General features: G+C 38.3%; 1 protein-coding gene across 3 annotated transcripts in view; it reads right to left on the bottom strand.

The window, feature by feature from the left end:
- The window catches only part of TSHR (thyroid stimulating hormone receptor), a 172,741-nt gene that overhangs the window by 15,407 nt on the left and 133,288 nt on the right, over positions 1–24,046 (bottom strand). For 2 of the 3 annotated variants that reach the window (XM_065871471.1, XM_065871472.1), the window contains one exon: positions 11,653–11,730. In XM_065871471.1, coding sequence (XP_065727543.1) covers positions 11,653–11,730 — 78 coding nt within the window. Of the gene's footprint in view, positions 1–11,427; positions 11,498–11,652; positions 11,731–24,046 lie in introns of those variants that run through there. The other variant, XM_065871473.1, reaches the window with a different exon arrangement.

Genomic DNA, 24,046 nt, shown 5'->3' on the forward strand with positions numbered 1-24,046 from the left:
ATAATGGTCCAAAAGCAACAATGAGGAGGCAGGAGGGCATCTGCCTCGACTTCATTTTATATAAACTGCTTATGTTTCTACAACATGAGCCAATCATTAGCATGTTTTAAAATCAGGTATTCTACTTTAAGATCCCTCCAAGCTGCCGGTGCCCACAGGTAAATGTCTGTAGTTTTTTCATATGAGGATTGACTTGCAACAAGAATTTGCAAGTTGTTCACATGGACTACTTCACTACTGGGCTTGCTTATTTTCGGAGAACCCATAAGAAAAGAGGCATTCTTAAGGAGTTTCTGCTCTGTGTGAGTCATTGTATCAGGCACTGGGGTTACAACCATGGGGAAAGAGAGAAAAAAAGTCTCTTCTCCCATTACATTTACATACTAATGGAGGGAGAAAGAGTAAACAAGTCAGTAGATGTCTAAAATGGCTAGAAGTTTGGATGGTGCTAAGTATCATGGAGAAAAAGAAAGCAGGGAAAGGGGATGAAGGTTGATGGGCAGCTTCAAATTTAAACAGGGAATTCAGGGAAGACCTCAGTGAGAAGCTTACATTTAAGCAAAACCTCAAAGGAGTCAGAAGAGCAAGCCCCATGGATATCTGGGGAAGGAGCCTCCTGGGTAGAGAAAACAGCTGGTGCATAACCCCCAAGGTGAGAACGTGCCTGGGGGCACCAGTTCAGTGTGGCTGGAGTGGAGTGATGAGGAAAGATGCAGGAGATGGGATCAGAGATAGTCATGGGCAGGGGGCGAACAGCATAGGTCTTTGAAGGCCTTGGTGAGGACTTTGGGTTTTTTCAGAGTCAGATGATTAAGAACTGGGGATGTTTAAGTAGAAATTTAAGAAAATGATCAAGCAACGTTGGAGGATTACAACAGGAGCAAGAATCATCTTATGTGAAAGGGGTTGACCTGATGTGCTGTAAATTGATGGTGTTTCTGGGTTAGGGCTGGGTTTGCATCCTAATATCACCACTTATGGCCAGGTGACCTTGGGGACTTACCTGATATCTCTGCACCTCAGCTTTCTCATTTGTTAAATAGGGGTCATGGCACCTAGTATTGAATAGTTAAAGAGACTCAAGGTGATCTGTAAAGAACCTAGCACACAGCTGAAGCTCAAAAATGGCCCCTATTATTAATAAGAAAATTTTTGTCTAAAGATTTAGATGATCATAAATTACCAATCTTTTCCTGAAGTCTTTGCGTACAAACAAAATTGCTTTGTAACTCCGGTAATCACTGTTATTTCTTTCTTTTCACTCTTGAGTTTGCATAATTACATTTCATTTAAGACTATAGCTTCCATGACCTATGAAATCTCATGGAGTTGACTGTCTCAGCATTATATATCCTGGAATGAAAAACTACCTGTATACTATAATTCAATAAGGTTGGAGCTCCTCCACACAGTAACAAGAGGAAATGATGGCAAGGTATTACCGATAGTCAAATGCTGAAACACAAACATGTCCTCCTCCGTGTTAAGTCCTCTCCCCTGTCCTCCCTGACGCACAACACACATACATCATGACCATCACTATCAGTCTGAGAAATGAAAAGTCCACTTTCTTTCGAGTGTTTGTTTCTTTTAGACTCAGAAGCAGAACATAATTAACAAAATGGATTTCAGAGACTTGACAGAGATAGCATGTCAGAATGAAAACCCTTAACTACCTTATTTCCTTCCACCTGTTCCAAGAGTAAAACTCACAGAAGAGTCAAAGATTTAGTACTCATCCATATTTACTTGGGAAGAATTGAGTGCCTCATTTGTATACACTGTAAACTGCTTCTTTATTTATATTTGTGGGTTATTTATTTAAAAATTTAATCCCAGGTTGATTCACCCCTCCTATCAGCCTGTTATCAGCATCTTTTAGTGAATTATAAAATCATGAGTAAAACTTGCTACAGAACAGAGTACGCATGATTTTTGCCTCATCTATTTGGCCCTATGCAATCTCATTTCTCTTCTTTCATCATACAACTGAGACTTGATATGGGTAAAATTACCAGAAATTACGAGTGGAGTAGTGTGGAGAGGTCCGAAACCTTTGGGATTGATAGTATAAAATAAAATAATTTATTTTAAAATGTTTAGCACTGAGACTAGTAGGCACTCACTAAAAAGTAGATTTAGGTACATGTAAAGTTGCAGAGAAAAAATATGTGTTCCTACTTGCTTTTTATTCTGAAGATTCACTGTTTATTCTTTTTTTTTTTTTTTTTCGCGGTACGCGGGCCTCTCACTGTTGTGGCCTCTCCCGTTGCGCAGCACAGGCTCCGGACACGCAGGCTCAGCGGCCATGGCTCACGGGCCCAGCCGCTCCGCGGCATGTGGGATCCTCCCGGACCGGGGCACGAACCCTTGTCCCCTGCATCCGCAAGCGGACTCTCGACCACTGCGCCACCAGGAAGCCCTCACTGTTTATTCTGAAGATTCACTGTTGAGGGCTCTTGGCTAAAGAGCACTGATTAGTTAATAAAACTGGTTTAGAAAATTAATATGGTTTAGAAATTTTTTTCTAATTTTTTTCCCTGAAACTTCAACTGTCGTTTACCTAGAATTCAGACTCAGTAAAGATTCTTTCATGTTCTATCAGTTTTGATCAAAGTAAAAATCCTTTAAATAATTGACTTTAGCAAAACTGAGTTAAAAGAAACAGTTAATGGATTTGTGAATTATTCTTTTTTAGAGATGCAGTCATCCTAGTTTACTTTTTGGCGTGGCATAGATACAAAAACCTGTACTCAGACTGAATCCCCTGACGTAAAATGCATGATCATTTGAGGCCATTGCTCTGGGACAGTGGCTCTCAGTGCTTTGGAGAACTTTATTTAAAGTAAAAATCTTTTGAGGATAATAGTAGCTGGGCTTTTAGTCAATTGAAGAAGCTGAAAGGTTTATACGGCTTTGAGGATCTTTGCAATAACTCCATCACCCTTCTCCTACCAGAGTCACCCCCTAGTTGGGAAATGCTCTGAAAATTTCTCAATAATTGTAAAAAGTAACCTTATCATTATAGATTTCCGTGACTTAAAGTATTAATCCTTTCTTCTCATATCAATGGCTATGGTAGTAAGAGATGCTACTGGTCAATAAATCTGGATTTGGGGGGAATCAAGTATCCTGAGTTATTGACATAACTCCTTTGGTCCAAAGATTCCTAGGGCTGAAGCAGACCATCCTTTTATTTTTAGCAAGAAGCCAGCATGCACACAATTCTGGAAAGGTAATTGTCTTCTCTTTCTCTTCAAGTTCTTCTGTGACCTTCCTTGCAGCTCTCATAGACTCTACAAAATGGTCACAGGCCCTCTCCTTTGCTGTGCCTCTGGAGAAAAGGGTGTATGACTTAGGAGGATAAGTTGCTTATCCTGCTTTGGTTGCATCCCTGACAACCTGGCTTCCTTGGCATGAGTCTGGCTTGGTGCCCAAGTCAGGCACTGCAAGAGGTCTGTTTGTCTTTGTAACTCATTTTCACAGCCCAGAGTAGAGCAGCCTAGTAGACAAACCCCTCTGGTTTTCCACCCTTGGGAAGCTCCCTTCCTCTCCAAGAGAGCTACTCCAGAGGCTCTGCTGGCAGGCACAGAAAGGAAGACATGGAACACTAGGCTGATTAGGTCTTTGGGCTTGATTTCCCTCCCTCTGATGGAGGGCCAGTGCCTGCCAAACAGCCAAGATGTAGAGATGAGCGGTCCCAGTGCCATGGCTGGGACAGAGCTACCCAGGGTTAATATAGTCAGGGTCAATGGTGGGCAGAGGCCAAGGAAAGGAAGCATGGGGCGAGTTGAAGAGGGCCACAAACTGTAATGGATTATGCAGCTATTACTAATCTTTCCATGGTAACCTTCAGTCAGGTCATGTTCCCATAACATGATTTCAACACAACGCGCTTTTCAGACACTATCCTTTGGCCCAAATTATGAATTTTGGTTGTTGTTGCTCTTAGAATATATCCTGTTTTCCTGTAGGTTTGCCTTTGTTCTTCCTCTTATAGTTTCTGTCTCTGTCTATTGTCATTCTACCCCTCACCTGAAGCCCATCTCAAATACCACCTCTTTTAAAAAGGCCTTTGCTGGTCACCCTAACCAGAAAAGCTATCTTGATTCTTTAAATACTTCTTATGGCTCTTTTTACATTAAACTTATAGTGCCTTATTCACATTTATCCTGAATTTGATTGTAACCTCTTTCAGGGCAGAGGTTGTATCTTATTCTTACAATTTTCATGGAGTTCAGTAGGTGCTCAGTAAAATATCTTCAGAATGAGTTAATGAACACCTTGTGTGAGTTGGTTTCAGATTAGCTATTTCTCCTTAGAAAGAAAAGAGAAACAGAAAGAGAGAATAAACTAGGGATGACAGAGGACTGGTAGTTAGGACTAAAACTGATTTCATTACTCAGGACCACACCTCAATAACAACAAAATGGCATGCAACCCAACTTTAAGAATGGATAAAATATTTGAACAGAATCTCATTAAAAAAATATACAAATGGCTAACAAGTACATGAAAAGGTGCTCGACATCATTAATAGTCAGGGAAACACAAAGTAAAACCACCATGAGATATCTCTTTACACCCACTAGCATGGCTAGAAAAAAAAAGATTGATAATACAATGGATTGGCAAGTATGAAACTCACTTCACTGCTGGGACTAGAAAATGGGATAGTCATTCTGGAAAACAGTTTGACAGTATATCCTATAAAGTTAAATATACATCTATCCTATGACCTGATAATTTCACTCCTATTTTTACACTAGAAGAATAAAAAGATATGTGGCTGTCTATGGGACATTGGGGCATGAGAGAAGTTTCTGGGCCATGAAAATGTTCTAAGCCTTCACTGAGGTAACATAGTTTTGCCAAAACTCATCAAACTGTACACTTTAAAAATGTGCATGTTATTGTATGTAAATTATACCTCAATAAAAAAATAATTTTGCCCAGAATCAACCTAGAAAATCATGTATTCAACGCGCCTGTGGACTTCAGCCATGCTAGAAAGAACCCTGCCACAATTTTTCAGCCATCTAATAGTATGACCTTGTGGAGAGCATTTCGAGTCAAAAGAAATACGTGAAAGACTTATTTTTCTCTAAACCAAGATGGCAGTGCCATGGCTCTTAGATTTTCAAATGATTAATTTGATCAGCTAATAGCAACAATAGTTTATTCTGAAGTTTGTTTCTGTTGATAACATGTAGTGCAAGCTCAAGTATATTATCACAGAGATTTCACCTTCTTAGGAGTTACTTATAATATTAAGTGGGACAATTATAATATAGTCATTATCAACAGTAGGTTAAATGCTTATTAGAGTGAGTTACATAATTTAGACCTTGGAGGACTCTGGTTATTATGGAAGGCATTACATTTCAGTGTGTTCTTTCCTTTGGGGTTATAAACACCAAGAGCTTCTCTTTCAAAATAAGATGAAAAGAAAACACGATAGTCAAAAATGGACAGTATAAAAATGGAAAATGAGATTGCATATCTTGATTAAAAAATCAATAAGGAAAAAATGTTCTGAAACTAAATTTAAAAGGCTTTTAAAAAATTAGCAAAGATTGGAGATGAGATCGCACTTTAGATGTTGCAGCTGTTTTAAATTAGATTCTTTTTAAAGAAATGACCTTGAAAACAGGTGGTAAACTAAATGGGCAAATTTGACTGTTTTAGTCAACAGAGATGAATACAGTCATTCACAAATACCTTTATGAGGTATACATATATTCCAATTATCTTCTCTTTAGATGGAGTTTAAGATTTTCCAAGTTTGGCTTTTACTCCAAATCATAGCCAAATCATGGCTCTTTGATATTAAGTTATACTTTATCAAGATTTATTGAGTACTTGCTGTGTTCTTTTTTGAAGTGGGGGCATTACAAAAAGTATAAGACACAGTCCATTTCCTCTAGGATCTTAAATTCTAGTTATGGGGAGAAGATATGGGGGAAATAAAGTAATGAAGATTTTGACAAAAGTTCCAGACAAGAATTAAAGTGATGTTGCAAGGCCATACATGCTTAGTTCAGATGCATTTTAAGACAGATGCTTGGAAGTGGAGAAATGAGACTGGACTCTTATTCATTTCTTGTTTTCCTCCTACGGGCCTCTCAAATGCTACAATCTCCATTGTCCTTTCTTCCTATGCTTTGTGGTGTTCTTTGAAAATTTAATTTAGAATTTTATTAAAATAATGCATGAACTTATTTTTATAAAGCAAATTATACTGGAAACTTAACACACACAGCACGTTCCTGTGCAGCTCTTCCCTGCCTTCTGCTCTCTGATGCCCCTGAAGCAACCGCTTTCAACTTCCAGTATTCTTTCCATAATTGAAAATACTTCTTGATTTATTGGTTTTTCATTCACCCACTGACTCCCTACTTTGGAAGATGAGGATTTAGCTCTCTTCCATCACCCTGCACATACATCCTTCTCACACCCCCTTAACTTTCCTGAAATAGTTTTAGGATGTATTTGGTTAAACCTATATTTAGTATTTCGGTTATTACAAGCCTGCATATTGTGATTTCATTTTATTTCTTGTGTAACATTTTTACTTTCTTCATGAGATGTCTATTTCTCTTTTATTTACATATCTTGGTTTGAATGGACCTCTTGCTGAGTCTTGTTATATGTTCCAAAGTTCTTAAAATATCTCTCAACTCAGTTTTTCATAAAGTCAGTCCTATCATATAATCTATCAATCCCTTTTTATTTGTAGAACTTTCTCTTGGAGCCCTCCTTCAGCCCTGATGTAGATGTCCTGGTTTCAAGATTCCCAGGACCTCCCTTTTTGGTCATCCTGGGAATTCTGTTTGCCTCTGTCCAATGTTGATCATTAAAATTCTCATTTTTCTCTTTATTTGTTTATGCTTCAAGAAAAGGTGAAGGGAAATCAAGTTTTTGAGGTTTTGCACATCTGAAAATGTCTTTATTTTACCTTCATCTTTGATAGATAGTTTGGGAAACACTTTTGTACTTCTGTGGTTGTTATAACTTTTCTTCTTTTATTTCTGATTTAATTGATTTGGGCCTTCTCTTCTTTTTTCTTGGGAGTCTGACTAAAAGTCTATCCATTTTGTTTATCTTTTCGAGAACCAGCTCTTAATTTTGTTGATCTTTTCTACTGTTTCTTTAGTCTCTATTTCATTGATTTCTGCTCTGATCTTTATGATTTCCTTCCTTCTACTAACTTTGGGTTTTGTTTATTCTTCTTTTCTAGTTCTTTTAGGTATAATGTTAGATTGTTTATTTGAGAGTTTTCTTGTTTCCTAAGGTAGGCCTATATCACTATAAACTTCCCTCTTAAAAATGCTTTTGCTGTGTCCCATAGATTTGGGGACACTGTGCTTCCATTTTTATTTGTCTCATGGTATCTTTTGATTTCCTCTGATTTCTTCAGCGACCCATTTTTTGTTTAGTAGCATATTGTTTAGCCTCCACGTGTTTGTGATTTTTCCGTTTTTTTCTTGTAGTTGATTTCTAGTCTCATCCCATTGTGGTTGGAAAAGATGCTTGATGTGATTTCAATCTTAAATGTATTGAGACTTCTTTTTTGGCCTAGGATGTGATCTATTCTGGAGAATGTTCCACGTGCACTTGAAAAGAATGTGTTCTGCTGTTTTGGGATGAAATGTATACGTCTATTAGTTCACTCTGCTTGAGCTATAACAGCCTCCTTGCTACTCTTCAAACACGCCAGGTATGTTTTCGCCTGGGGGTCTTTGCACTTGCCTAGAATGATCTTCCCTCATATAGTCACATGACTTGCTCCCTTATGACTTTCCAGTCTTTTCCCAGTTGTGACCTTCTTGGTGAGGCTTTCCCTGACCATCCTTCAAAGTGGTGACCCTCCCCTATTGAAAGCTCATAATGAAGAGTCCTGGGCTTACCAAGTGCTCAGTAAATGTTGACTGTACATTTTCAGAGGTTGGTCAGGAAAAGTTTCATCAAACTGATGGGAATGGGTAGGAATGAGAGGGAGAGGAGGGAGGAGTTCCAGGCAGGTGAGATGACTAAATAAGAGCTATGGTCGGAAACCTGAAATTTAGAAATTATTCATATTCTCATAATATTAGAGAGCAAATGATTTAACCAAAGGAGAAAATATAGAGGAGAAAGATCCAGGACTGAGCCACACTGAAATTCTGGGTCAGTGAGCTCTAATGAGAGAAATCGGGAGGGAGTGATCAGAGAGGTTACAAAAGATAAGAATAGTGATGCTGTCAAGAGTCAGGAGGAAGTGAAGGTAATGATAATGTTGACCATTTATTAAGCATATATGAAATACTTCAGATTTATTTTCTTACTTAAGTTTCACTACTTTTAGCTACCCTGTTTTGACAAATAAGAAAACTGAGACTTGGGTCTCACAATTAGTGATGGAGCCAAGAATCAACTCCAGGTCTAGCTCCTAATCTAGTTCACTTTTTGTAACCTGGCATGCCTCTAGGAAGCAGAACTGGCATCGTCAAGCTGTTGCACATCTGCTCTTAACTTGGTTAGAGAGTCTTGTAAAAAAGAGACTTACCAAAGCTATCAAAACAACTTTTAAGCAGCACAAACAAATAGGTCATTTAATTTACCGCTTCCAAAGAAGTAGAAATGGACACTCTCCCATAAGGACAATGTACTAAAATATCTTTAAAATGTGACTACTACTTAAATGCCATAGCATTTATGAAAGTGTGATTCAAATATTTATAGTATACTGTATTAATTTCACAAACATTTTAAAGCAAATACTGTGTTTCAGGCACTGTAATATGAACTAGAACTGTAGAAATGAAACAGACATAGCCCCTGCCGTCTAGGAGCTCCTGGAGAGATAGATAGAAACGTGTCACTGGTGCCATAAGATGCATAGAGGCGGGGAGTATAAAGGAAGAAATGGTCATCCTTCCCTAAGGAGAGGAGGGCCAAGAATGACTTCAGAGAGATCTTTACTCAAATGTCAAAATGGTAGTAGGTGCTTATCAGACAGATAAGGTTGTGCTAGGGTTTTCAAAGCAGTAGGAAGAGCAAGAGTTTAGCATAGCCATATAAGTAGGTTGGAATATTAGGGGAGCTGAAAGTTTCAATATGGATGGATGACTGGTCAGGAGTGTATAGAGGTGTGAGAGATAAAGCTGAAGATTATAACAGGGCTTTGCATGCCACACCAAGGTCTTTATCCTGAGGGGAATGGGAGACCAGCATTGGTTTTTAAGATCCTATTTGCATTTGAACACAAGGAAGTTTGGAGAAGGTAAAATTGAGAAGGTCAAAGATAGAAGGCCAGGGGAAATTTGGAGACTCTTGTCATTTAGACTAGTGCTACTCAAAGTGTGGTAACCATTGGCTGTTTCTTATGAGTCCCTGATAAAGTAAGAAGCTTGTACTGGAATGTAAGCAACTACTTCACTAAGCATACTGCTTAGTTTGGGCAACTTTGCTCTCATAGGAAGCCTTTATCCACGAAGGATGCAGTGTTTTGAAGTACATTCTGGAGCCAACCTTGTAGTGGACCCACACTTTGAATGTTTCTGGTCTACACTATTGGTCTTCAAATTCTTTCAATGTCATGTATTTATAAGTAAAAAATGTCTGAGTATATACTTTAACATATGTATATCTATGAGCTCTATACACATATTACTGTAATACCATGTTATATATTATACATTACAAAACACACTAACCATACATTTAAAAGAATAGGATAAAAACAAATAAGTAATATTAAAAAAATTTTCACCAAAGTGAAATCAATGTTATTAAATAAAACTTTACTAATTATGAAAATTGTCATTTAACACTTTCTGATACAGCTATTCAGAGGTCTGCTTCTGGGTCAGTTTATTTTTGTTTTGTTTTAAATCGTTGTCAATTGAAAAAGTTACCTCACAAAGACAGATGGTTCCAAATGGAATAGGGGAGGCTTGGCTGTACTTACTAAATTAAGATTCTCATCTCTCAATCCAATTCAGTAATTAAATACATGTTTTTATTGAAATTCATATTCTCAGCTGTCAATAAGTAGTTTTTGCAAAGTAGTCTAAAGATGTTTCATTTTCATATTTTATATACATGGATTTTAAACCCACTGCAACTCTTAATTTGAAATGTTTTAAATCATGTTAAAATTCAATTTCTGATTTTAAAAAAGCAAAATTTTTATAAGTGACATTCACTGTTTTCATCAGGAAAATTACATAACATGGAAAAGTTTCCAAATACCTGTTTCTAAAGACTTTCCAAAGCACACATTTCTTTAGAAGAGCAACAACTTTCCTCATTCATTGGTGAAATATCACCTTTATCTTGAAGGAGCAGTTAAAGATGTCTTTAAAAAATGTCTTCCAGGTTAAAAAAAAAAAATCACAGAAAAGGTCAATACACTTTTTTTCACTTGTCTTTTTATAAAAAGAAAAATGCATAATACTTTTAAGTACTTTGCCATGAGTTAACATGAATCCCCGTATGGTACAATAGATTTTCAGGGTCACTCTGCCCTCTTATATGGAGCCTGTGTGTTAAGAAAGTAAGGACATAAACCCACTTAACTGGGTGTATTCATTCTAAAAGTGAAGTGAAATTCTTAAAAGTGAAAGAGTGAGGATGTAAGTCTTCGAGACTGTGTATCACCAGCTGTTCCCTTGGGATGCAATCATTACCTACCTGACACCTGAGGGACAGTGATCATCTATATGTAAAATATTAGTAGAACTTAATTTGTTCTTGTTTTAATTTTTTTGGCCATGCCACGTGGCTTGCAGGGTCTTAGTTCCCCAACCAGGGATCAAACCCGTGCCCTCAGCAGTGAGAGCACAGAGTCCTAACCACTGGACCACCAGGGAATTCCCAATTTGTTCTTATTTTTAAATGGAACCTCTTATGTATGTATGGAACCTTCGTGCCTCTGATGGATTGTCTTGTGCTTCTCCTGGGGGGCTCTGTTCCACTTTGGCAAGGATTGTACTAGATGCTCAAGAATGAAGTTCTAAACTAAGGCAAAACCAAGGGGATGGAGAAGATGGCACTAGAAGAGGCTTGCAGGAGACAGAATCAACAGAACTTCATCATGATTACATGTGGAGGTATAAATCAGAGGAAATGCACAAATAACTTTTTTTCCATGTTATTTTAAAAATTGTTTACATCCCATCTTTTCCAGTGATTATAAGTTTTCCCAGATATGAATCAAACTTTTTATACTCTTCCTTCTTTGTGCTATGAACCCCCATACGGTACAGTACCATAATGTATTGCATTATGCAATACACATTCATTTCTCAGCAAAGACTAGAGTGCCTTCCACCTATTTTTAGACCTCATATCTCAGAATTTTGCAAACACCAGCTGCTCAAAAATGTCTTTTTTTCCAAAAGAGGGCCTTCATGAATGTCCACACCAAGGTGGCATCAGGCATCAGGATGGCACAGTGGAGTCTGGGGCCTTCCGAGTCTCAAAGAACAAGGACTTTCTTCCAAGCAGTAACCTATACAGCTGGGCAGAAAAATACTAGCAGAAGCCTTTATCCAAGACAACAACATTCCCTCCCCACAGACATCATCAGCTACTCTTCTTAATGGCCCCCTCCCTTCCATTAAAAAAAAAAAAAAAGGCAAATATTCTTTTGTATGTCTTACTCACAGCAAGGTTGGTCCACTGTAAACTCCTCCAAATGTATCTTTGTCAATAGCTGTCAGGTATTTATTCTTGTTCAGGTAACTAGAGAAAGTGAGAGAGAGGATGGATTAGGTGAGGTTAAGCAAATTCACATAAACACCAAAATAAAATGAGAGCATGGTCTCCTTAGCTATTACCTGTTTCTTAGGAATTTGGAAAACACCTTACCTTCTTCCAGGTTAAGCACTCAAAATATTCTAGGTTTCAATCGTGCAAGGTTTACACACATTAATTATGGCAGAAGTCTTTGAAAGAGAACTTGTTTATGATCTAGTTTGCATATCTAGATTATATAAAAGTTGCCCAATTCCCTATTTACCTGGCCAATGGCGACTGTATTTTTCAATCTTCTTCAATACCGACTAAATTAAATTTTTTTTCTCAACATTGATCAATATTTACATTTACTTTTGATGACTGGGCTTAAATCAGGTATTCAGTGAAGGTGGAGAGTGGTAATGGGAACTGTCAGAGATTCACATCTTTTATTTGGGGCAGGATTGCCAGATTTAGCAAGTAAAAACACAGGATGCCAAGATAAACAATGAATAATTTTTTAGTATAAGTATTTCCCATGTAATTTTTGAAACATTCATATACTAAAAGGTTATTTGGTGTTTATCTGAAATTCAAATTTAATTGGGTGGCCAGCATTTTCTGTGGCAATCCTATATGGGGAATGGGGGGCAGGTTATACAGATAAGATTACAGAGTATACCTTTCCTGAAGGGCCTTGATGGGCACATTGATCTTTCCATTTTGAAAACATATTGGGCAGTTGAGGGTAAAATATTTTTGAGCAATTTAAATTTAAACATAAAATGACCTCCAAATGGATAAAAGCTTCCAAGCATTTTGAAACTGGCTTTTCCCCCCTAGCTTTTTTAGAGAACAATGTTATCTAAAAAGAAACGAAGCATTATATATGTGTATATATATACATAGCCATCATATGTGTGTGTGTATAAAATCTCCTTGTTATAAATGATCTCAATTTACACATGTTTAGAATAACTCACCCCTGCATAGACTAGTCAATTTAAGAGTCAGTGAGTGGTCACCTGTTGATGCAAAGTGAATGCAGTGGAGACTCAGGAGATCTGCTTAGATACAGATAATGCTTCTATTATTCTGTTTATGGTGTTTACTCTTCATGATGCAAAATCCTCAAGGGCGATGGTTAATAAGAATAGTGTGACACTAGGTAAACAACAAGGTCCTACTGTATAGCACATGGAACTATTAACATATTCAGTATCTTGTAATAACCTATAATGGAAAAGAATCTGAAAAACTATATCTATATCTATATATGTGTATAACTGAATCACAGTGCTGCACACCTGAAACTAACACAACATTGCAAATCAACTATACTTCAATTAAAAAAAAAGAAAAGAATAGTGTGACATGAGGACTTTGTGTCAGAAGGATTCTTTCCCCAGAGCCCTCACAGAAGAACTTCTCCTTGGTTAATCGTCTCTCTCTCTCTTTCTCTGCATCTCTTGGTGAGATTGAAGAGAGGGAGGGTGGCTTTATTTGTGGCTGAGCCATGATGAGGTAGCCTCTGTTGCTGTTCAGAAGGCGAAAGCACAAACAGCACTTCTGTGAGGTCTGCCCTCAACCTCTCCTGGTCCAGCAGCTCTGCTCCTCTCTAGTCCTTTGTAGAGGATGGAACTTAGAATAAGAGAGGGCAGCCCCAGAGCCATAGATGGGTGTTCACTGGAGCAATTGGAGGAAGAGTTTTACCAAACACCAAGAAGTCTCCCTCTCCTGGGCAGGATGAGGGATTAACCAAATGACAAGTACTACGACTTCACACAATGACATCTCATAAATTGGTATACATTTTGTGATCCTTTACATTTTTTTCTCAAATCGAGCTTGAGAACTGACTTAAAGTAGCCACCATCAGTTTTCCTCATTGCAATCTTTGTTTCCTTCATGGCATTATCACAGTCTGTGATTATCTTGTGTATTTGTTTACTTTTTCATCATCTGTCTCCCAAATCAGAGTTTAAGCTCTCTGTCTTACTCATTGTTGTATCACCAGTGCCAAATTCAGTGCCTCTATAACTATTTACTGAAGGAGGGTGTAAATGATTGAACAAAAAATCAGTGCACTTTTCCTCCAAAATAGTGAGGTGAGCTATGCTAAACTTTAAGGAAAAAGTAATGGGGAATGAAAGCTAGAAGACTCATCATATGGTGTGGTGGCCAATTGACTCTTTTGATGGCAGTGACAAGCAACTTGTTTACAAATGCCACAAGGGTATGGTCTAGACATGGCCTCTTCGGGCAATGGCTGGATGGATACCAAGCTTCCAGGGTGCTGTTAAGTCAAAAATGGAGCGGGGGTATCAATTAACCCTCATATATGTACAAAGATGCAACTGAGGTGTTACAGCAGCAGGTCTGTGCCTTCTGGATGAATGGCTATCATGTAAGTCTCTCACTCATAGGCTTCATTCGATCGTTTTTTGAGTCTCCTTCAACCCACTGTGTCCACAGAGTTCATGATCAGTGATAGCCAGAGCAGACAAGAGCCGCCTTGGAGACAAAACAACTGGAGAGAAAATCTTGAGCAGCATGGTTTTGTAAAAAGACAACTAACTCAACTCAAGTGCCACACTGGCTTGTGTCTCTTTTTATATTCTCTGGACCATGCAACTTGCAGATCACATTCTTTTCCCAGACTGCTGAAAATCAAGTAAGGACTGGTGAGCTCATCTCAGTTTTTCCTCTTCATCCCTGACTGCCGCAAGTGAAAATCAGCTTGCTCTAATCATTAGAAATGATTGTAAAACTAAATAATTGCTTGTCCAATTCTGCAGTGTTCTCATCTGATATTCAATACGCCCCCAAGGATAAGGAGTCTGGTTGATAAGCGTTAGAGTTTACCAGAAATGCTGCAGAAGATTTTAAACTGGGAAAGCCAGCCAGAGTCCAGAAGGGGAGAAGGAGGATGGAGAGAGGGTGCAGCCAACTTGAACGGAGATGAACTGGAGTCTTGAGGGAGGCTGCATTCTTCAAAACCAAGAGGGTTGTTTGGGCACTTCATCTCTTAGAAATAATTAGGTGCTTAAAAATGAAACCATCATTCCGCTGTTTAGCGGTTTGGAGGGCTGTCTTATTATCACAAATTATGATAATGCCATGAAGCTTTAACCTTGGGTTCAGATTGCTGATCCTACCTTCTCCTGGAGTGGAGGGGATGGGGATGGGGAAATATATCTGCAGAAGCCTTAATATCCAAGAAGATTGTGCTTCCATCAGCCTCATTTATCGTATAATGTTTACTGGGAATGTCAGGTTAGTTAAATTGATTCCTTGACCTGGACTTATCCTGATTCCTCTGGAATCCACATTCTGTAAGCCAACTTGGGTAAATCAATCACAAATCTTGGTAGACTACATGGGTAACCTACTCCAGACAATGATTATTTTATTGGGAGAATATGTGTGTGTGATCATCTAAACTGTCTCTTCCAAGGACAAGATGAATGTAAACAAAAGAAGAGTAGAAAGTCTCGGAGTCTGCGGTGAAAGGAAAGACTTCTTGAAAGTCTTTCTGAGTACAAATACTGGAAGGGCTTATGAGCAAAGGACGGGTATCTCCTTTAAAAATAGGATAGACACTGCTACATGTAAGTATTCAATGCCTTTTCACTCTTCGGAGTATGTATGCCTCTTTGAGAACCTCTTGGAAGAAATGAAGTTCTTCCGAGAAAAGATATGTCAGATTTTTCATGTGGTGGGTGGGGGGGTGTAGGGAGAGGGGAGTTAAGAAGTCCTGCCCTAATTTAAGTGCCATGTATCTCACAGTTAAGGAAGAACAGTGTGGTCAGAAAAATGAAGATGGTCAGGAATGAGCTGGGGAAGAATATCCAGTTGATGAACTCAGTATGATAGACATAGCTCACATCTTTCCCCATTGGACTCACTTGGCACACAACAGCCATTCAGTGAAAACATGCTGGATGATTAAATGAAAGTCCAGTTGCTGGGTAACGCCTAGCTCAAGGCACCCTCTGTATTATGTTTAAATGAGGACATGTCAGAGGGGGGAGTATGACACTGTGGTAAGGAGAGTTGTGGTTGCTGCTGAGCTTTGCTCTCTCAGGAGTTTTAGGATACGTTTCAGCTCCAAGGTAGAATTTGAGCCTGCATTTCCACAATCCCCTTAGGGTAAATGGGCGGGCACCTGTTTATTCTGTGAGACTCTCATGGGAATACTTCTGTGGGAACTGTATTTCGCTCTCAGAGCATCAGTTATTTGGAAAATTAAAGAGAATCCCTGCCCAGCCCTCACTGTTCCATAAAAATCCTTTTAGTAGCTGAAATCAGGATACCTGCCTGTAAACAGTAAAAGGTGAGAAAATGCTCAAGGCTTCAACAGGCAGAGGTAAAAGCCAGCCTTGGAGCATATCCTACAAGCTGTTCAAATACTTACTCCATTAGAAAGAATAGCCTGCTTAATCCTATAATCTTCTCTATCGTCATCTTTTCCCAGTGCTCCAAGCTGCAGTGTTTTGCTTGTAATAAGCTAATGTGTGATGCTAATTAGTACATGAATTGTGTTGACTTCTCTGTTCATAACGATTAGTGTTTCAGTATGCTCTTAGCACATCAAAATGGTATTTTTTTCTGCCCAAATGTTTACTGTCAGATGGTAGCTTGTTGCTAGAATTTGACAATACAAAATACAATACAGAGAATTAAATTTTCTGAGATAAGCGATATATCTCCATGCCAGATTGTGTGGAGAGGGTGGAAAAGAGGTTCCAAAGAATGAATGTGTGACTTAACTTGTGACTGAGAGCAGTTCAACTTCTGTTGAGCAAGGGATGCTTGTATTATTATTAATTCCACATCTGAGTGACGACAGTGTGCTTGGTTCCATATGAAATCACAGGACCATGTACTTTCGAGCATCTGCCATAATTGTCATGAACTTTTAATTACCCAACTGCTGCTGAGGCATCAGCGCTTGTTCTCAATGTGGGATTTGTCCAACTTGGCTGCAACCGTGTTCTTCAGTTACACTAAAAAAATAGGTCTCAGTGAGGTCAAATCTGCTAATTTCAGTAAATTGACATGAGGCAGATGATGGGGAATAATCACGATTTTGGATGAGCAATTGTTTAAATTAGAAGTTAAAATATTTGAACATACTTCTGGAGGATTCAACAAATTGCTAACATGCCATGTACAGTATTTGAACAATATTAGGGTAATTATAGAATACTGTTGTGTTTACATTAGTTTTAAATCACAGTTAGTATTGAGGATAGAGGCAACAGCTCCATGTTAAAATCACAAAGTGAATACTATTTTGTTAGCACTATGGAAACCTGACCTCTGTTTTCTCCATCTACAGTTATGGAGATTTATTTATCTCCGTTATTTATCTTCCTCTAGTTCCAGCCATCTTTATCGTGATTATCATCTTGATTTTACCTTGGATTTATAGGATACCTTTTAATGGAGTGCATAAGGCTAAGAAAAATTTAGTTTCCATCAACCAGGAATCACAGACTTAGGGTAGAACGAATAGATGGAATGTTGTTTTATAACAGGAGCAGAGATTTAAGTTCAGATTTAAAATACTGATTGGATAAAAAGATCTTTATTTTATTTTATGATTGGATCTTAACTTTCAAACCCTAAAATATTTTTATCCAGATACTTCTTATCTTTATCCCATGTTTGCCATTTAACCTTTACCAGGAATTGGGAGAAATAAGCTACATATTTCATCACACAATGGTCATCCTCACTGAATACCTACATCTAGACCAGATGTCCACAAACTATGACCATGTGGTCACATTCTGCCTGTCACCAATTTTTGTAAATAAAATTTTATTGAAATACGGCCATGCTCATTTGTTTATGAATTGTCTGTGGCTGCTTTCACACTACAATGGTAGAGTTGAGAAGCTGTGACTGAGATCTTATGTCCCACAAAGCCCAAAATATTTGTTATCCGGCCCTTTCCAGAAAAAGTTTGCTGATCTCAGATCTAGACTTCTAAAAATCAAGAAATAAATGATTCTCAGTTAAGAAATATTGCCCACATTTGTTAAACCCTTCCAAATTTTACATAAAAATGTCAAGAAAGTATGTGAAAATGGTGCATTGATTTCTTTCCTGTGTTTCAAGGGATAGTTGTAGTGACTAGAACAGACTGTATGTAATTCAGAGAATCAGTGAATTAAAATCCATTGTTTTCATGAGAATAACTCTCTCCCATCAACCAAGCCTCTCACAGAGCCCATGATATGGTCTAAGGAGAAAGTTGGTAGGAAGGTAGAGACCGTTTTCCTACATAATCTTTTCATAGGTTTAACTTCAGAAGACCACAGGATGATCTGAAAATTTACTGGCTCTCAAGATTCTCCATAGCCTGCCTCTTGAATAAACCTTGTTAAATTTACCTGCCTCCGAACAAAGCAGTATATCAAAAGATTCTTCTTAAGTAGCTTTCCCCAAAAAGTGTTCTGTGGAACACCAGTCCAGAGAGGTGCTCCTGGAACCAAGAACTCCCTGAGAAGCTCTGCATACTGTATCCCCCTGCTGGATATTAGTAATTCAGATTATTCTATTAAAAGATGCAAGAAGTCCACCTGTATACTTTGTTTAACTTTACAAGGTCATGAATAGCTTTTTAAAAAGTAACACCAGTTAATTGACCATGGAAAGAGAGCTTAAGGAACATAGTTTAGGAAATGCCCTCCCCTCCCCTCCCCCAAATTATTCTCTTACCACAAAAGCTAGGGAGAAGTTGGGATAGAAATTATTGTTCCATTGTTATTTTTTTCATTTTTTCAATAAAAATGTCTCTAAACTCCTTTGATATCCTGCAGCTGACTTTATGACCAAAACTGTAAAATAACAGGCTACTAGATTTACACTGAGATCCACTTAGCAGAACAGTCTGCTGATTACAGAAGATTCACTTTGGAAATCTCTTGAAGTGTCTGTGGAGTTCCCTAAACACGACCAAAAGGCAAATTATGAGCAGGCATGAGAAGTTTTGAAGCAAAATGATGAACACACATAGGCTGACTTTAACCCCAAATCTTTGAATTTAATAACATTTGATCATGCCAGCCTTTTCATCAAGGTGTCCCTCACTCAGACCTCATTTGGTAGCTGGTTGAGTTGGTGACCTTGCTGCATTGGTTAAAGTCAGGTTCTCCCTGACAAATGACACCGTTACTTGGTGTGACTGTTCTCTGAAACTCCTGGTTGTGCCTTGAGTCTTGAGTGACCTCCTTTCTCTCACATGAGTCCACTCTTTCCAGCTACAAGATCTTTTAGCTTCTGTATTTCATGACTTTAAAAGACTAAGAAGTGTAAATATTCTCCTGGGCTAAGAAACAAGTAGCAGTGGCGAGAGGAGTTGGGTTTCCAAGCCTTAGTGGTGGCTGGTAAGTCAGCGGTTATGAATCCCAGCAGGGCACAGGGAAGTCTTGAGTCAGGAGATCCAGTTTCTGGCTTTGGCTTGGCCATGTGATAGCTCTATCAAATCTAAAAAGCCATACTTAAAAAAAAGCCATATGTTCACTTTGGGCTTCATTCCTTTTATGTGTAAATTGTGACTATTGGACAAGAAGAGTGATAACATACACCACAGCTGTGGTTCTTGACCTTTGATTTACTTTGGACTCACTGGGGAGATTTTAAAATTCCCATGCCTTGGCTATCCTCAGATCAATTAATCCAGAATTTCTGGAGGTAAAGCCTAGGCATCAGGGCTTCCAAATCTCTTCAGGTGATTCAAATTTGCAGCCAATACCAAGAACTATGCTCTGCAGACCTTAAAGTCTGAATTTTATACTCAAATCTCTGTCAGATAACTGAGAGGGATTGAGGGTGATATCGTCCAATGACTAAATACGGCAGGACAAAGAAGCAAATGATTGAAAGCACAGATCCTCATATTGGGCATTAAAATCATTTGCTTGTGGAAAAAGAAAAGTTTTAGAAATGAATTACTCTATATTTGAGGTTGGTTTGGGGTCCTTCTCATCCAGAATTCTGCAAAAGTAATTTGAGTTCAGACGAATTTGGATTCAGGTGGACACATTGAATTCAGAAGTCATATTATCAGCTCTGGTCTCCCTGGTTGAAAGTTTCTTCACTGTTCCTACCCCAGCACTTGCTAATGTGGTTCTCTGTTGCCTTAATGCTAACATCTTGATGACACTGATGTCTAGAACAGAGTGACAATCTTCTGACATCTTTATACCTTAAGTATTTACAAACTGTCTAACTTATTTTGAAAAGTCCCAATTCCACACTTCATTCATAGAAAATTTGAATTGAGAAGATCATTTCCCTAAGGGTCATGGCTTTCTAGGAATAAAGAGGAAAACATTTTGTTAAACTCATGTAATACTAAAATTGAATGCTAATAATTTTTTAATGTGATAAATCTAGGGAAAATCATGCTTATGTCACCAAGCAAGGATACTTAGTGTTCAGTTATTTTCAACCTGAAATGCATATTTTGATTTGGGTACATTTCTTCCTAATGTACTTTGACCCTTGATATTGCTGCCCGCAAGTTGACCCCACTAGAATGTGTGTTAAGTGTGAGCAGGGAGCACATTGGTCTTGTTCATCTTTGTATTGCCAGTGAAAAGCACAGTAACCAGGATCATTGAAGGTGTTCAATAAATATGTTGAAAAGTAGAGGACATGCATGGAAGGGGAATGGTAGCACATCCAAAGGAGGGCCTCTGGAGTGTGGAGTTCTGTAGTTTGGAGAAAGAGATGGCCACCAGAATCCTGGAAGAATGCCAAAAGAACTCTCTACAAATATATATAAAAAAGTTGAAGAGACCTCCCAGCTCCATGTAATCTCAAACGGCGAAAATCTCCCTGAGATCTCTATCTCAACACCAAGACCCAGCTCCAATCAACAACCAGCAAGCTACAGTGCTGGACACTCTATGCTAAACAACTAGCAAGACAGGAACACAATCCCACCCATTAGCAGAGAGGCTGCCTAAAATCATAATAAGGTCACAGACACCTCAAAACACACCACCAGATGTGGAACTGCCCACCAGAAAGACAAGATCCAGCCTCATCCACCAGAACACAGGCACTAGTCCCCTACAACAGGAAGCCTACACAACCCACTGAACCAACCTTAGCCACTGGGGGCAGACACCAGAAACAACGGGAACTACGAACCTGCAGCCTGCGAAAAGGAGACCCCCAACACAGTAAGTTAAGCAAAATGAGCAGTCAAAGAAAAACACAGCAGATGAAGGAGCAAGATAAAAACCCACCAGACCTAACAAATGAAGAGGAAATAGGCAGTCTACCTAAAAAAGAATTCAGAATAATGATAATAAAGATGATCCAAAATCTTGGAAATAGAATGGAGAAAATACAAGAACCGTTTAACAAGGACATAGACGAACTAAAGAGCAAACAAACAGTCATGAACAACACAATAAATGAAAGTAAAAATTCTCTAAAAGGGATCAATAGCAGAATAACTGAGGCACAAGAATGGATAAGCGACCTGGAAGATAAAATAGTGGAAATAGCTACTGCAGAGCAGAATAAAGAAAAAAGAATGAAAAGAATTGAGGACAGTCCCAGAGACTTCTGGGAAAACATTAAACACACCAACGTTCGAATTATAGGGGTCCCAGAAGAAGAAGAGTAAAAGAAAGGGACTGAGAAAATATTTGAAGAGATTATAGTTGAAAACTTCCCGAATATGGGAAAGGACATAGTTAATCAAGTCCAGGAAGCACAGAGAGTCCCATACAGGATAAATCCAAGGAGAAACATGCCAAGAAACATATTAATCAAACTATCAAAAATTAAATACAGGGCTCCCCTGCTGGCACAGTGATTGAGAGTCCGCCTGCTGATGCAGGGGACACGGGTTTGTGCCCCGGTCCAGGAAGATCCCACATGCCGTGGAGTGACTGGGCCCGTGAACCATGGCTGCTGAGCCTACGCATCCGGAGCCTGTGCTCTGCAACGGGAGAGGCCACAACAGTGAGAGGCCCATGTACCACAAAAAAAAAAAAAAAAAAAAAAAAATTAAATACAAAGAAAGCATATTAAAAGCAGCAAGGGAAAAACAACAAATAACACACAAGGGAATCCCCATAAGGTTAACAGCTGATCTTTCAGCATAAACTCTGCAAGCCAGAGGGAGTGGCAGGACATGTTTAAAGTGATGAAAAGGAAAAACCTACAACCAAGATTACTCTACCCAGCAAGGATCTCATTCAGATTTGATGGAGAAATTAAAACCTTTACAGACAAGCAATAGCGAAGAGAATTCAGCACCACAAAACCAGCTTTACAACAAATGTTAATGGAACCTTTCTAGGCAGGAAACACTAGAGAAGGAAAAGACCTACAATAACAAACCGGAAACAATTAAGAAAATGGGAATAGGAATATACATATTGGTAATTACCTTAAATGTAAATGGATTAAATGCTCCAACCAAAAGACATAGACTGGCTGAATGGATACAAAAACAGGACCCATATATATGCTCTCTACAAGATACCCACTTCAGACCTAGGGACACAGACAAACTGAAAGTGAGGGGATGGAAAGATATTCCATGCAAATGGAAATCAAAAGAAAGGTGGAGTAGCAAATCTCATATCAGACAAAATAGACTTTAAAACAAAGACTATTACAAGAGACAGAGAAGAACACTACATAATGATCAAGGGATCAATCCAAGAAGAAGATATAACAATTGTAAATATTTATGCACCCACATAAGAGCACCTCAATACATAAGGCAAATACTAACAGAGATAAAACGGGATATTGACAGTATCACAATCATAGTAGGGGACTTTAACACCCCACTTTCACCAATGGACAGATCATCCAAAAGGAAAATAAATAAGGAAACACAAGATACAAATGATACAGTAAACAAGATGGACTTAATGGATATTTACAGGACATTTCATCCAAAAACAACAGAATACACTTTCTTCTCAAGTGCTCATGGAATATTCTCCAGCACAGATCATATCTTGGGTCAGAAGTCAAGCCTTGGTAAATTTAAGAAAACTGAAATCGTATCAAGCATCTTTTCTGACCACAATGCTATGAATAGATATCAATTACAGGAAAAAATCTGTAAAAAATACAAACACATGGAGGCTAAACAATACACTACTTAATAACCAAAGGATCACTGAAGAAATCAAAGAGGAAATCAAAAAATACCTAGAATCTGATGAAAATGAAAACACGATGACTCAAAACCTATGGGATACAGCAAAAGCAGTTCTAAGAGGGAAGTTTATAGCAATGCAATCCTACCTTAAGAAACAAGAAACATCTAAAATAAACAACCTAACCTTACACCTAAAGCAATTAGAGAAAGAAGAACAAAAAACCCTCAAAGTTAGCAGAAGGAAAGAAATCATAACGATCAGATCAGAAATAAATGAAAAAGAAATGAAGGAAACAATAGCAAAGATCAATAAAACTAAAAGCTGGTTCTTTGAGAAGATAAACAAAATTGACAAACCATTAGCCAGACTCATCAAGAGAAAGAGGGAGAAGACTCAAATCAATAGAATTATAAATGAAAAAGGGGAAGTAACAACTGACACTGCAGAAATACAAAGGATCATGTGAGATTACTAAAAGAAACAATATGCCAATATATGGACAACCTGGAAGAAATGGACAAATTCTTACAAATTCACAACCTTCCAAGACTGAACCAGGAAGAAATAGAAAATATGAACAGACCAATCACAAGCACTGAAATTGAAACTGTGATTAAAAATCTTCCAACAAACAAAAGCCCAGGACCAGATGGCTTCACAGGCGAATTCTATCAAACATTTAGAGAAGAGCTAACACCTATCCTTCTCAAAATCTTCCAAAATATAGCAGAGGGAGGAACACTCCCAAACTCATTCTATGAGGCCAGCATCACCCTGATACGAAAACCAGACAAAGATGTCACAAGGAAAGAAAACTACAGGCCAATATCACTGATGAACATAGATGCAAAAATCCTCAACAAAATACTAGCAAACAGAATCCAACAGCACATTAAAAGGATCATACACCATGATCAAGTGGGGTTTACCCCAGGAATGCAAGGATTCTTAAATATACGCAAATCAATCAATGTGAAACACCATATTAACAAATTGAAGGAGAAAAACCATATGATCATCTCAAGAGATGCAGAGAAAGCTTTTGACAAAATTCAACACTCATTTATGTTAAAACCCTCCAGAAAGTAGGCATAGAGGGAACTTTCCTAAACATCATAAAGGCCATATATGACAAACCCACAGCCAACATCGTCCTCAATGGT

This window comes from Phocoena phocoena, chromosome 2, assembly GCF_963924675.1.
Source record: "Phocoena phocoena chromosome 2, mPhoPho1.1, whole genome shotgun sequence".
NCBI lineage: Eukaryota > Metazoa > Chordata > Mammalia > Artiodactyla > Phocoenidae > Phocoena > Phocoena phocoena.